At 42.2% G+C, this 16,484-nt stretch overlaps 1 protein-coding gene across 5 annotated transcripts in view; it reads left to right on the plus strand.

Annotated features, from left to right (window-relative positions):
* Positions 1–16,484, plus strand: part of ARMC3 (armadillo repeat containing 3) — a 113,153-nt gene that overhangs the window by 62,764 nt on the left and 33,905 nt on the right. For all 5 annotated transcript variants that reach the window (XM_073334229.1, XM_073334230.1, XM_073334228.1 and 2 more), the window contains 2 exons: positions 12,464–12,713; positions 15,103–15,239. In XM_073334229.1, coding sequence (XP_073190330.1) covers positions 12,464–12,713; positions 15,103–15,239 — 387 coding nt within the window. The remainder of the gene's footprint in view (positions 1–12,463; positions 12,714–15,102; positions 15,240–16,484) is intronic.

The raw sequence follows: 16,484 nt of genomic DNA on the forward strand, positions 1-16,484 counted from the left end.
CTTATTGTTTTAGTTTGGGTTTATTGTTCTCTTAGGTGCTTTGCAGAGAGGAAAGAAAGAATAGTCTCTACTCAAAGCAGTTCAGTCTGTGTATAACCACATTGTGACGGAATGTGACTAAAATTGATTTGGTTTTGACCAATAAAATCTGTAAAATTGCACTAATAAAGTAGAACTGAAGCAGTAACTTCCATTCAAAACTGGAAAATGCATCACTCTAAAAAATACTCAATTGAAATCTAATGCCATAATAGCTTTCAGAAATGGGTAATCATCTGCAGCCTTAAGATAATGCCCAGTGACAGACACAAAGACCCCATAGCTATAAGTTCAAATTGCCTTCCCTTGTGCAATATAAGAGGTATTACCTCAGCCAAATGCTGTTTTTTGTTTTTTTTTTTCACTTGACACACAAATGCCTGGCTATATGGAGGAATCCTTCCTCTTAGATAGGGTTACTGTAGGTGCTTTGCTAACCAGCACTGCTTGCTGCAACATTCTTTGATGGTACAGAGGAGTTACCCTTTGTTGGTGACTTTTCTGTTTTTGACTTGGTGTTGCTAATCTTTTGATGACAATTCAGCTCTGAAACAATTTAGGGACACATTGGTGACAGAGAACTCTTCTATGCCACAGAAAATTTGTTCATCTCCCTCCATCCCACAGAAACCATAGAATCATAGAAATGTAGGGCTGGAATGGACCTCAAGAAGTCCTCAAGTCCAGCCGCCTGTGCAGAGGCATGACCAAATAAATTTAGACCATCCCTGACAGGTGTTTGTCCAACCTGTTCTTAAACCCTCCAATGATGGGGATTCCACAACATCTCTTGGAAGTCTATTCCAGTGCTTAACTACCCTTATAGTTAGAAAGTTTTTCCTAAAATATAACCTAAATCTCCATTGCTGCAGGCACATTACTTCTTGTCCTACTTTCAGTGGACATGGAGAATGATTGATCACCATCCTCTTTATAACAACTTTTAACACATTTGAAGACTGTTAATAGGTCTCCCCTCAGTCTTCTTTTCTCAAGAATGAACATACCTAGTTTTTTAACCTTTCATCATAGGTCAGGTTTTCTAAATGTTCTATCATTTTTGATGCCATACCACCTTGAGATAAAGACCCCCTGAGTACCTAATCTGGAGGAGGCATTTGTGTAGTAGTTATACATGTCAAAAATGATTCCAAACAGGAAAGAGAGTGACTTTAAATTGGAAGGATAATGATTACGTACAGACCCTATCTAATGGAAGGTGGCAGTATCTGTTGGACCATAACACCCTCTTTCCCTCAAGCCCTTGCAATGTGATCACTGTCCTTGTTAGCTGCAGAGGACTGGGACTACCTTCAGAGCTGATAGACAGCAATCCTTAACTGACCACATTGAGTTCCCACTGAATGACAAGAAGCTGTCTCTTTCTAGGTTGGAGACTATTAGAGTTGGGAGTCAAATTTGTTTTTCATATAGCAGTGCAGGGTATATCTACCCTCTTCTTACTGCATGCCATTGATAGGGTATTCAGTAATATACATTGAGATACAATTTCTCATTGTGGTGAATTTTTTTAATGAATTAAAGATGCCAGGGCTTTCTGAATATTACGTTTAAATGTTAGTAAATAATCTGATGAGGCAGATTTTTTGATGCTCTTGTATATTTCTTACATAGGTATTTATACATTGAAAAAAATGTATTAAAAGAACTTTATTTAGGTTGCAGAGCCAAACAGTGACAATTAGGATATGGCAGATTTACAGTTGTCCATGCAATCTTAATTCAGCCCTCTTGTGAATCCATCATGTGCACTGAGTGTTGCAGGGGTCCTGCAGGAAAAAAGAGTATGTGATCATGTAATTAAAGGTTTCATCATAATGCATGTGCTCAAGGGCTTAGAACTAAGGTTGCACAGGCAGCCTTAATTCTGGCATTTCCTAATTACTGAGTGCTTGACTGCCAATTTAATAATGTTCTTTAACCATAGTATTTTATATGTAATTTCTTAGTTATTTTAAAGGGAAAAACAAATTCTGTAACAGTCCCTCCGTCACATGACAACAGCAGGTTTTGAACCTTCTGTGTAGCAACACAGACTACTACCATTTGAGTTACATTAACTGTTGGAAGGATAAGGCTGTGATCCCAGAAGGGAGGATGGGCTGCTAAGGCCAGGTGCTGGATGTCCGGAAGACTGGCCTGGCATAACTCTGTTTCCTTGCCACGGATCTGGGGAAGCTCCTATCTTATTTGGTGCCCCCAAAGGAGGAGATGGGCCACCCAGATGCTGGGTCCAGGAACTGGTTGTGGGGAGCCGGTTGTGGCTTTGTCCTCTTTTCTCCTGACCTGCAATGCTGCAGCTGCTCTGGCAGCTCCCAGACATTCCGATTTCAGAGTTTGTTGCTTTTGCTTCGAATGTTCATGCTACTATAATTTTCCTGAGCAACACAGGCAAGCTAAACATAAATGGAATTTCAAGGGACAAAGAAAAAGGCCGTTTTCTAACCAAAGGGCTTTCTCTCTGCTGCATTCAAAGCCCTTCTGCAAATAATGGAGGTGTTAGAGCTCCTCCAAAAAAAGATTGCAAAATCTTTTATTATGTAAAGAGTGAGGCAGTCTAAATAGGGGATTCACTACCATTTCCTCATGTAATATGGATTTGAATTTCAGTATACTATGGTGTTATAATTGAGCTCTTTGTAACTATTTCAGGTAAATTTAATGACAGATATTAGAATGCATCAATGGGCTTCTAAATGGGTCAGCTGTTCCAGTCCCTGCCAACCAAGGGAGCTTAAGACCTGGTTGCCTCAGGACTGCTAGGTTTATTGTCTTTTTAACCAGGTACCTGTCACTAACAAAAACAGGAACAGAGTTTTTGGGCCTGAACCAGTGAATGAATATTTCTTGTTTACTGATATCAAAATTGTAAACTTATTATTTATTATTTCCATTGTGGTAGCATATAGTGGCCCCAATCAGGGAGCACGGTACACGCATAATAAATAAATCAGCATTAATCTCTCTTGTACATAACTGAAAACAATGAGAGCTATTTAAGTGATACTGTACATGGTAAACTAATTAATATTAAGCAATAAGTTGCTTTTGGAAATTATTATAGGTCAAAGCAAAGGTGAAGATTTTGATAACCATAAGAGACATGTATTGCATGTATATTCCTGTGATTCATTATTCTGATTATATGACAAGACAAATAAAGATTCAACAAAGCACAACATTAAAAAGGAGGAAAAAAGAATATCCTTTGTGAGGGTTTCAGAGTTCTGCATTGCTGCTGTTTTCTTGGGCTTTAAAGTTGTTTTAGAGTCAGAAATTATGTAATTGAGCTGGATCTGAAATGCCTAGTGTGGAAATGAAGTTATATGATTTGACATATATAGGCCTAATTTTAAAAAATGTGTTTGTGTAATAAGATGCACATAAATTATGCATAAAATTAGGCAATTATGCACGAAAATTAGGTATATGCATGCATAAATGGCCAGCTAAGCATCTCACACACAATCACGGTAATTTTGCACACAAATTGCAAACATTTTGAAAATGAAGTCCATAAGGAGTTCAGTGTCCCTGTGTGAGAAGATAGTATTTGATTTTTCTGAGCTGTAATTGAGTGAAATGCCACTCTTGATGGAGTGCAGCATAAGAACCTATGAAAAGAATAGAATAGATGTAGGGTAGTGGTGGAAGTGGCACAAAATAAAATTATTTTATAATTTATCTCATGAGTGCCCTGTGTAACCAGTGATGTGGAGCTTCGCCCCCTAGATGTAGTTCAGGGACAGATTTTGTGAGACACAATTTGTCTCCAAGCTTACAGTGCACAAGGGGCAAGCACAGTCTCCACCCATACTTTTGAACAGTGCTACCTACTTGCCCCATTGTTCTGGGCCTTCTCTGCAAGGTGGCCTGGACACAGGAGGCAGGGCTATGAGGCCACCTCCTTGCTGTCCTGTTTGGGGAGATATGTGTTGCATTGCAGTTGCTCAGTCATGCTTGGGGCTGCAATTGTCCCTGACCCTTCCCTTCAGGGCAAGGAAAGGAGAACATCTCCTTGGACCCTTCCTTTCACACATACTCACCAGGAACTGTCCAGCCTCAAGCTTGGAGAACTCCTGTGCATTCACTTAATTCACTTATTCTCAAAATAAGTGTAAAGGATTCATAGCTCTGTATTTCGTGCCTTTCCTAGCCCGTGGTGATTCATAGATTCTAAGACCAGAAGGGACCATTATGATAATCTAGTCTGACCTCATGAATAACACAGACCATAGAACTTCCCTGATATAATTCCTAGAGCATATCTTTTAGGAAAACATCCAATTTTGATTTAAAAATTGTCATTGATGAAGAATCCACCACAACCCTTGCTGATTCTCACGGTCAAAAATTTACAACTTATTTCCAGGTTAAATTTCTTTAGCTTCAGCCTCCAGCCATTGGACCGTGCTATACTTTTCTCTGCAAGATTGAAAAGCCCATTATTAAATATTTGTTCCCCAGGTAGATACTTGTAGACTATTCAAGTCACCCCTTAACTTCTCTTTGTTAAGCTAAATAGATTGAGCTCATTGAGCCTGTCACTATAGGGCATGTTTTCTAATCCTTTAACCATTCTTGTGGCTTTTCTCTGAACCCTCTCCAATTTATCAACATCCTTCTTGATTGTGGGCACCAGAACTGGACACAATATTCCAGCAGCAATCGCACCAATGCCAAATGCAGAGGTAAAATAACCATTCTACTCCTACTCAAGAGTCCCTGTTTATGCATCCCAGAATTTCATTAGTTCTTTAGCCACAGTATAGCATTGGGAGCTCATGTTCAGCTGACTATCCACCACAACCCCTACATCTTCTTCGGAGTCACTGCTTCCCAGGATAGAGTCCCCCATTCTGTAAGTGTGGCCTACGTTCTTTGTTTCTAGATTTATACATTTACATTTAACTGTATTAAAATACATATTGTTTGCTTGTGTCCTTTTTACCAAGCGATCCTGATCGCTCTAAATCAGTGACTTGTCCTCTTCATTATTTACCACTCCCCCGATTTTTATGTCATGTGAAAATGTTATCAGTGATGATTTTATGTTTTCTTCCAGGTCATTGATAAAAATGTTAAATAGCATAAGGCCAAGAACCAGTCCCTGCAGGATCCCACTGAAAACACACCCACTTGATGACAGTTCCCCATTTACAATTACATTATGAGACCTGTAATTTAGCCAGTTTTTAATCTGTCATTTAGCCAGTTTTTCATTTCGTGCTTGCCATGTTAATTTTATATTGTTCTAGTTTGTGGCCTCAATACTGTGGCTAGCATCGACTTACAGAGCAGTGCACTCTGGGTAGCTATCCCACAGTTCCTGCAGTCTCTGCTGCCCATTGGAAGTCTGGGTTAAGCTCCCAATACCTGATGGGGCAAAAACATTGTCAAGGGTGGTTTTGGGTACATGGCGTTATTCGCCTCTCACTCCCTTCCTCCCTCCGTGAAAGCAACGGAAGACAATCGTTTCACGCCTTTTTTCCTGGGTTACCCATGCAGACACCATACCACGGCAAGCATGGAGCCGGCTCAGCTCACCGCTGCTGTGGTGAGCATTGTAAACACCTCACACATTATCCTGGAGTATGTACAGAACCGGGTGAAGAGATGCCAGCACGAGGACGATTGTGATGAGGACATGGACACAGACATTCCTGAAAGCATGGACTGTGGCAATTGGGACATCATGGCAGTAGTGGGGCTGGTTGATACAGTGGAATGCCGATTCTGGGCCCGGCAAACAAGCACAGGCTGGTGGGACTGCATAGTGTTGCAGGTAGGGATGATTCACAATGGCTGCAAAACTTTCGCATGCGTAAGGCCACTTTCCTTGAACTTTGTGAGTTGCTTTCCCCCTCCATGAAGCACAGGAATACCAAGATGAGAGCTGCCCTGGCAGTTGAGAAGTGAGTGGTGATAGCCCTGTGGAAGCTTGCAACGCCTGACTGCTACCGGTCACTCAGGAATCAATTTGGAATGGGCAAGTCTACTGTGGGGACTGCTGTGATCCAAGTAGCCAATGCAATTACTCATCAAGTATCAGAGGGGTAGCCTTGTTAGTCTGGATCTGTAAAAGCAGCAGAGAGTCCTGTGGCACCTTATAGACTAACAGACATATTGGAGCATGAGCTTTCGTGGGTTAATACCCACTTAGTCAGATGCATGTGACATTCTGCTATCAAGGGTAGTGACTCTGGGAAATGTGCAGATCATACTGGATGGCTTTGCTGCAATGGGGTTCCCTAACTGTGGTGGGGCGATAGACGGAACACATATCCCTATCTTGGCACCGGACCACTTTGCCAACCAGTACGTAAACCGCATGGGGTACGTCTCAATGGTGATGCAAGCACTGGTGGATCACAAGGGACGTTTCACCAACATCAGCGTGGGATGGCCGGGAACGGTGCATGACCCGTGCATCTTCAGAAACTCTGGTCTGTTTGAACAGCTGCAGGAAGGAACTTACTTCCCAGACCAGAAAATTACTGTTGGGGAAGTTGAAATGCCAATAGTTATCCTTGGGGACCCAGCCTACTCCTTGCTCCCATGGCTCATGAAGCCGTACACAGATAGGAACCCTGGACAGTAGTCAGGAGCTGTTCAACTATAGGCTGAGCAAGTGCAGAATGGTGGTAGAATGTGCCTTTGGATGTTTAAAAGCTCGCTGGTGCTGTTTGCTGACTAGATTAGACCTCAGCACAACCAACAATCCCATTGTTATTGCTGCTTGCTGTGTGCTCCATAATATCTCTGAGAGTAAGGGGGAGATGTTTATGGAGGGGTGGGAGGTTTAGGTAAATCTCCTAGCGGCCGATTTTGAGCAGCCAAACATTAGAAGAGCACAGCTAGGTGTGCTGCGCATCAGAGAGGCTTTGAAAACCAGTTTCATGACTGGCCAGGCTATGGTGTGACAGCTGTGTGTGTTTCTCCTTGCTGCAAACCCGCCCTCTTTGTTGATTTTAATTCCCTGTAAGCCAGCCACCCTCCCACCTTCGATCACAGCTGGCAAAGGAAATAAAGTAACTATTGTTTTGAAACCATGCATTTTTTCTTTATTAATTAAAAAAAGAAGTGAGATAACTGACAAGTTATCAGTTGGGGTGGGGTGCAGGAGAAGGGAAAGACAAGGCCACATTGCTTATTGTAGCCATTCTACAAATCAAAACCATTTGAATGACATCCTTTTGTTGCTTGGGCCATCCTGTGGAGTGGAGTTTCTGGGTGCCCGGAGCCTCCCCCTGTGTTCTTGGGCATCTGGGTGAGGAGGATATGGAACGTGGGGAGGAGGGCAGGCAGTTATACAACAGATGCAGTAGGGGTCTGTGCTCTTGTTGGCTTTCCTGCAGCTCCAACAGATGCTTCATCATGTCCGTTTGCTCCCCCATTAGCCTCAGCATCGCCTCCTGCCTCTTCTCTTTGCACTCACTTAATGCTTTCCTGGCCTCTGCCACTGAATGCCTCCATGCATTAAGCTGTGCCCTATCAGTGCGGGAGTACTGCGTGAGCTCAGAAAACATGTCATGGCAAGTGCGTTTTTTTCGCCTTCTAATCTGCAATAACCTCAGGGATGGAGATGATAGGGGGAGCATAGAAACATCTGCACCTGGGGGGAGATAAAAAGGGAGAGTAAAATTTAAGAGGATACATTTCTGAGAACAGACTCTTTCACAGTGAATCATGCAATTCACAGCACACAGCACATGTGCTTTAGGTACAAGGTCGCATTTTGCCTTTTATATCGAGCGCCTGCCAGGGTGGTGACACATCACACACTGCTGGGCAACAGAATTCAGTTTCCAGGCAGCCATGGTAAGCCTTTTGGTACGCGGGGTTGGCTTCTTCCGCCTTCATAACATGTGGGAATGGTTTCAAACTGCAGCGCCATTCTTTCCCATAGCAAGCAATGCCAGTTGGGTTTCACCACAGGGGCTGCGGTTTTCGGGTGGATGTGCAGCACACACCTCCCCCTACCCCACCGCATGGCTATTCTCTGGGATGATCCCTTCACCTCTCCCCCCGCCACGTGGCTATTGTCTGGGATGATCCCTTTTAGCCAAGTGCAAACAACCCAGCATGAACGGGGTCCTTTTACTGTTCCCTTACAAAAATTCCCCTATTTCAACCAGGTGACCATGAATGATATCACTCTCCTGACACAGAAAGATAAAGACCGAATGTTGCTTGAATGTGACCAAAACCCAGGACCATTCGCTGCCATGCTTTGTGCTGCAATAATTCCAGACTACTTGCTACTGGCTTGGCATGGTAAAGTGTCCTAGCATGGAGGACGAAATAAGACAACCCTCCCCAGAAACCTTCTGCAAAGGCTTTCAGAGTACCTCCAGGAGAGCTTCATGGAGATGTCCCTGGAGGATTCCTGCTTCATCCCCAGACACATTAACAGACTTTTCCAGTAGCTGTACCTGGCCATGAATGCATCCCAATTCTTCAGGGAAAATCAAACATTAAACACTATTGCTTTTAAACCCTGTTCTGTCATTACAAATGTGCATTCACCAGAGATCCTCCGGCTTCAGGGTCGGGGATCCCACCTTGGGAGGGTATTGGCTCCAGGGTGGTGAAAAGGTCCTGGCTGCCGGGGAGAACAGATTCACCACTTGCCTGCTGCGCATTCTTCTCCTCCTCCTCTTCCTCATCTGCAAAATCCTCCTCCCTGTTGTGTGAGATTCCCCCCTTGCAGGTGTCTGCAGACAGTGGTGGGGTAGTGGTAGGGTCCCCGCCTAGTATGCCATGCGGCTGATCATAGAAGGCTTTTACTGTGTACCTGGGTAGTGCATTGGTGTTCAAAGTGCTGTCCAGAGCGGTCACGTTGGAGCACTCTGGGATAGCTCCCGGAAGCCAATACCGAATTGCGTCGAATTGCGTCTGCACTACCCCAAATTTGTCCCAGCAAGGTCGATTTTTAGCACTACTCCCCTTGCCGGGGAGGAGTACAGAAGTCGATTTGAAGAGCCCTTTAGGTCGACGGAACGGGGTTGGTTGTGTAGACGCATTCATTTTAAAATCGACGTAATGTGGCTAAATTCGACCTAACCCCATAGTGTAGACCAGGGCTTAGAAAGGTGTTCTTAAATGATTCTTCCTCACAGCTCCAGGTCGAATCGCAACTTCAAAGTACTGTCTATATAGCTATTTTTAGAGCACTAGTGCGAGCCCTGCTAGCCCAAATTTGTTGACCCAGGTGTGAGGCTTGCTCCCGCTCACTCCAAAATGCTGTTCAGACATATCCGAAGAGATAACAGAAGAAACAGGCTATTGAGAAATCCAGGCAAAAAGTCCTTGAGTCTAGATTGTAAGCTGTTTGGGTCGTGGACTGTCTTTTTGTTCTGTATTTCTACAGCACCCAGCATAATGGGGTCCTGGTCCATGAGTAGGGCTCCCAGGTCCTGTGGTAATACAAATAATTAAATAATGAACTAATTTGTTAGATAACACCCTTGTCCTAACAGATAAAGAACTGATTACAGATTTGGTTTCATTTTAATCAAATAAAAATTAATGGTAATTTAGGTACAAGTGATCATCACTTGATCCGCCCCACCCAACTCTATAGGCTTTGGAGCCTGAGCTCCAGCCCAAGCCACAACTTCAAAGCTCTATCTACAGAACTATTTTTAGAGCACAAGTGTGAGCCTTGCTAGCCTGAGTCTGTCAAGCCGGGATAGGAGGCTTGCTCTCACGTACTCCAAAATACTGTGTAGACATATCCTTTCTTTTGCACCATCAGGATGCCAATAGTACGAATCAGATTTTCATCTGATCCACACAAAGCATTGTGTTTCTTCCCTCCATGCATCTTGGAAAACCTGTTCTCATTATGGAAGTGTAGCCTATGGTTTTATTGTTAAGTTTGGTTTAAGTTTTGAACTAATAGCAAACCTTTTCATTATGTATGCAGAATACAGCGGTATCTTGTCCAAATTTATAGCACTTACTCTTTGAGTACAGAAGGAATTGCTGAGAATTTTCAAGTAAATCTGTCTTTTTATTTTTTTTTACATTTAGGAGAGCTACCTGAGAGATTGGTATGGATTTTTGACAAGATCCATTCACCGGATTCTTGTTATGGTTAAAAGGAGAGTAGCACATCCAGATTTCTGTTATTAATATGTTGACAGCAAGTTACCGAAGCTAATAAAAAACTGTAAACTTTTCTCAAAAAATAAAGGAGTACTTGTGGCACTTTAGAGACTAACAAATTTATCTGAGCATAAGCTTCGTGAGCTACAGCTCACTTCATTGGATGCACGAAAACTTATGCTCAAATAAATTTGTTAGTCTCTAAGGTGCCACAAGTACTCCTTTTCTTTTTGCGAATACAGACTAACACGGCTGCTACTCTGAAACCTGTAAACTTTTCTGTTGCAGTAGCAATGTAGATAAGATCCTGTAATAGGGAGTTGACAGTTTTGAAAGAATATGTACTGCAGTAAAGATCTAAAAATAAGAAAGCACAAGGAAAATTCAGATTGCCATCTGCATATTTCCTGTGTTAACAGCATTGCCAACTTTTGTTTAACAAACAGATCATCCCAATGTAAAATTACTAAGAAAAAATAGTAAATTGGGCATATGCCTGAAGTCATTTGATCAAACAGCATATACAAACTTATAAGAAAAAGAATTCAAGTCTTACAGTGATTTCTACTACTGTGTACTACTGCAAGAACCAGTAACATTGATATTAACAATAAGAAAAAAGGAGAATGCACATTAGGACAGGAGAAATTAGAAATCCATCCACAGTTTAGCTGGGGGTGGGGATCCCAGGGAACAAGGGGAATAAACCTGAAGCTATAGAAAGAATAACCATCCAAACGTATTTGAAGGAAGTAAGATATAGTCCTATCAATCCTCTTTTTTTTTGTCTAGGACACTTAGGGAAGTAGACACATTTTTCCCAAAAGGCGCTATGGTGAGTTGGCAGCCCAGAAAATGTACACATTTTCAACATGAGCAACTCAGAGCTTTGCTGGGAATCACAGCATTTCCGTCCCATCCAATCCAACTTCTCTTTTGAGGGCTTGGATCAGGAAAAATCAGGATTTTAGAACCTTTATAGGTAAAGTCAGCTGCTGCTTTCAGGATTTTTTTTCTCCCAGATGTTAGACAGGGAAATGATAATGATGGCATTCCCTATATTGTCCTTATTTTATGGTTAGCGCATAGGTCCTTTTGTTAGACATGGCTTCCTAGAAGATTAGATAGTTCTTTTACAACTTGGGCTTCAGGCTCAAAGTTATTTAGGAATCCTACAAGTCAATATTCTGAGTGTTCACCTGTTTTTCTAGTATTTCCAACCTTCTTTCCATTGCAGACTTATGATTAACAACAAATTTTTCAAGTCTGGATGATTCTTCTGCTGCTTTTACCCTCTTAGTGCCTGATTCTGATCTCATTTATGCTAGTATCAATCAGGAGCAATGCCATTGACATCCACAGGGTTACATTAGTGTAAAATTGGTGTAAGAGAGAGCACAATCAGGTGCTCTCAATCTGCACATGGATCAACCATGTTCACCTGTTCCATGGTTCAGTGGTTATCACTTTTTCTGTGTGCTACACCCTAAGATGTCTCAGTATCAGGGATTCCCTGGGTGGCATAAAGCCAGCACAGCAGCCCTCTTCCATTCCCTCTCAGTTCCCCCACCCCTGGGGCAGATGATGATTGAGTTGGCTCACAATGTAGTTTTGAGCTGCTACATTTTAAAGTATGTCTCCGCTGCAATGGCCTCCCAAGGGTCCCTTCACCTGCCAGAGATTTCTGGAGCTCAGCCTGTTTTGACCATGTTTCCCACCTGCCCCCAACATACAATGAGCACTGAGAGGGGATGGAAGAGGGCTGCTGTGTTGGCTTAATGCCATCCAGGGAAGTCTACCAGAAAAAATATATCAGTTATCGCTTTATGCACTATAGTCCACATTTTACAGAGCTAGAGTGTTAAGGACTTGATTTTTCAGAGGTGCTGAGCATCTGCAGATCTTCTTGACTGGAAATGGAGTTGCAGATGTTCAGCATCTTTAAAAATCAGGCCATAAGTCTTTTGCTCTAGGCCTCAGAAGGAATCCATGTCTGAGCTGTCATGAGAACTCAGGAGTGTCTGGCTCTTTGTCATCTGTTCATGCTGTGCCTTCCTCAACTCCACCCAATGAATGAAATGTATTACTGGTATCAGAGTATTTTTCAGGTTAGGTGCATTTATATACTGTAATTCAGAGTTGTACAAACAATCACTGTTGTGTTTTCTAACATTTTATTCACGTACTTTTTGAGCTAAAATATTGATTTGGTTTGTAAATACCTTAAGTTTAAAAAATATATATTTGGCTTTAAAGTAATAGAGATTTTCCCCCACCCCAATTTAACTAGTGCTGTTGCTGAAGCTGAAGGAATCGAGCCATTAATAAACGTCCTGAGTGCTAAGAGAGATGGGACTGTTGCTAATGCAGCTACAGTACTAACAAATATGGCCACGCAAGAGCCATTACGTTTCAGCATCCAGAGTCGTGGTGTTATGAATGCAATTGTAGAACCACTACAGTCTACCAACAGCCTGGTACAAAGCAAAGCAGCACTCACTGTGGCTGCCCTTGGTTGTGACGCTGATGCAAGAACTGAGGTAAGTCTTACGTTACCTTGTATCTGCTCTGTGGATATTTATTATATTTACTTTTTTAAAATAAAACTGATGTTTGTGTTTTGCTGACTCTGGGACCAATACAATTTAATATGTGTGTCTGAAAAAAATCCTTTATTTTATATAGAGTAAATCAACTTGTGTCTCCTTAATAGATAAATTCTCATTCAGATACAATCATAGAATCATAGAATATCAGGGTTGGAAGGGACCCCAGGAGGTCATCTAGTCCAACCCCCTGCTCAAAAGCAGGACCAATCCCCAATTAAATCATCCCAGTCAGGGCTTTGTCAAGCCTGACCTTAAAAACTTCTAAGGCAGGAGATTCCACCACCTCCCTAGGCAACGCATTCCACTGTTTCACCACCCTCCTAGTGAAAAAGTTTTTCCTAATATCCAACCTAAACCTCCCCCACTGCAACTTGAGACCATTACTCCTTGTCCTGTCCTCTTCTACCACTGAGAATAGTCTAGAACCATCCTCTCTGGAACCACCTCTCAGGTAGTTGAAAGCAGCTATCAAATCCCCCCTCATTCTTCTCTTCTGCAGACTAAACAATCCCAGTTCCCTCAGCCTCTCCTCATAAGTCATGTGTTCCAGACCCCTAATCATTTTTGTTGCCCTTCGCTGGACTCTTTCCAATTTATCCACATCCTTCTTGTAGTGTGGGGCCCAAAACTGGACACAGTACTCCAGATGAGGCCTCACCAATGTTGAATAGAGGGGGACGATCACGTCCCTCGATCTGCTCGCTATGCCCCTACTTATACATCCCAAAATGCCATTGGCCTTCTTGGCAACAAGGGCACACTGCTGACTCATATCCAGCTTCTCGTCCACTGTAACCCGTAGGTCCTTTTCCACAGAACTGCTGCCTAGCCATTCGGTCCCTAGTCTGTAGCTGTGCATTGGGTTCTTCCGTCCTAAGTGCAGGACCCTGCACTTATCCTTATTGAACCTCATCAGATTTCTTTTGGCCCAATCCTCCAATTTGTCTAGGTCCCTCTGTATCCTATCCCTGCCCTCCAGCGTATCTACCACTCCTCCTAGTTTAGTATCATCCGCAAATTTGCTGAGAGTGCAATCCACACCATCCTCCAGATCATTTATGAAGATATTGAACAAAACCGGCCCCAGGACCGACCCCTGGGGCACTCCACTTGACACCGGCTGCCAACTAGACATGGAGCCATTGATCACTACCCGTTGAGCCCAACAATCTAGCCAACTTTCTACCCACCTTATAGTGCATTCATCCAGCCCGTACTTCTTTAACTTGCTGACAACAATACTGTGGGAGACCGTGTCAAAAGCTTTGCTAAAGTCAAGAAACAATACATCCACTTAGTTAAATAATAGTTAGATAAACTTAGTTCAGTTTGGCATGAGCACTCGGAAAAACTGAAATATAGAGGACCCTCTGTAATCTTCATTTCATTGCTGTAGATATATATAAACGGAATGGGCCAAGTTCATCTCTGGTGAAGCTCCAATTATTTCAGTGAGCTTTCACGCCCTATGAAACTTCAGAAACATTTAAAATTAATTTATCCCCGCAAAAGGACCTTTTTGAAGCTCAGAAGCTTCCCTTATTGTTCTTTTACTATCCGCCTTCAGGCCCTTGTGGCACAGTGATTAACCCTCTATTAGGAGAGTTGGACATGACTCTTGTAAACATAATTCATGGAGAAGATCATTAATCCTTTGGTCAATGGAACCCAGTAAGTGAACCTGTGTCTACTTATTTATCAATGGCTGTGTTTTGACTCTTCTTGCACATACACACCCCATAAATAGAAAACCTTCTCAAGGGTCAAGACAGCTGGTCAGGTCAGGAAATATGGGGCATGGGCTTATCCATTTATCCGTATCTACATACTGAGAACATATTTACCCCTGAAAATTGGAATGACAGATATTTCCATGAGTATTTGGAAAAAGTACTGGAGCACCCCAGGAGAAAGGGTGTTAATGAGACTATGGCATACGTACAAGGCAACACAAATTCATATATATTGTGATGTAAATTAGTTGCCAGGATGCATCAGAACTCTGAGAATGTTTTACAACTCTCCATGGCAACCTTGGGATGTACATTCTGTACAATTTTTAGAATGTAATCTAATAGTTGACAAAGACACCGCCAATAGAATGGGTATGTGTATTTTTCCAGCCCACCCTTAAGCTTCTTTTTCTATTTGGAGTGTGCAATAGATGCAGAAAGCTTGTATGTGGACATTCTGCCAGTCCGTTCCATCCACCTGCATAGCTTCTCTTCAGGACTTGAGAGTTTCAGAGGGGTTTGCACAGACCTTCCTCAGTGGGTTGAATGTAACTCTACATGAGTAATGTTTTTATATTTGTTTTTAGTTAAGAAATGCAGGTGGACTTGAACCACTCGTTAAACTGCTACATTCTAAGAATGATGAAGTCAGAAGAAATGCCTGTTGGGCTGTTATGGTTTGTGCAAGCGATGAACTAACAGCAGTTGAACTTTGCAAGCTAGGGTGAGTAGAAGTAGTATCAGGGCTTAGCGGGCATGGTTTGGATGAAGATGCTAACAAAGCTGTTGTTTGTATATTTTTGATTTTATACCAAAGTTAATTGTGCATTTCTTAAAATTAAATTAGTTTCACGATGTGACATTTATTTCAGAAGGAAAGTTATAGATTCTACATGTCAACTATACTAGAAGAAAATAGCTTGAAATGGGGCCTGCCTGCCTGAATTTACGGAAGCATTCTCAGTATTGTTACTATGATGGAACTTAACAAAACTATGTTTAACGTTAAAGGTGAACTTATAGCAACAAAATTTAGGGGCCACCATGTAAAGGCCATATACAATTGAGATTAACACTATGGGCCAAATTTAGCCTAGATGTGAGGAAGTGCAATCCCATTGGGGTCAACAGGATTTTTATATATTGAGATGTGTACAAAAAAAGTGCCTATCCAGGGTTCTGAGTGCCTTTGTCATACATAAAATACAATCAAGCAAATACCAACAAAATAAATGTAACAGTCTCCCCAGACCTAGGAAGGGAAAAATACCCACCCCAACTACAAACCAAATGATGAAAACCAAACCCTAAAACTCCACCCAGAAACCAACAGGCAGCCATTGCCTCTCACATGGAACACTACTGTAATGTGCTTCTGATGAGAAACTCCACCTAACCAATGAGATACAACATTCTGCGTGAGCTGCAGTTCCAGGTTGATTTAAGGTGTAACCCCACATAGAGTGTACCAGGGTAAATTTAATCTCAAAGGGACAATGGTACAGATCACAGCAATAAGGTTGCATTTAAATGGCTTCAATTGCCTGATGGACATAGATGAAAAATACTGTTCTGATCACTTCAGGTATATATTCTTCTAATAGCAGCTGCAGTAATCCCAGACTTCAAATTCTGGCAATGAATGAAGGGCAGATATTGTTTTTGTTATATCTTCCTACTACATGTCCCGTATTACCAGCAGAATTGCTTCTGTCTTACTTGGACTGAGCATCAGCCAGTTAGCCCTCATCTTTGTCCCATTCTCAGCCAAATGCGTGGTAAGGAAGTTGATAGTACTGACTGGGTCAGATGAAATAGACATATAAGGCCTTATCCAAAGCCCATTGAAGTCAATGAAAATACTTCCATTGACCAAATAGGCTTTGGATCAGGCACATTAAACTGAGTGTCATCAGTATACAATACTGTAGGCAAACCTCCTTAAATCTCCTAATATATCCACATTGAA

The sequence above is a fragment of the Lepidochelys kempii genome, chromosome 2, assembly GCF_965140285.1.
Source record: "Lepidochelys kempii isolate rLepKem1 chromosome 2, rLepKem1.hap1, whole genome shotgun sequence".
NCBI classification, from domain to species: Eukaryota; Metazoa; Chordata; order Testudines; family Cheloniidae; genus Lepidochelys; species Lepidochelys kempii.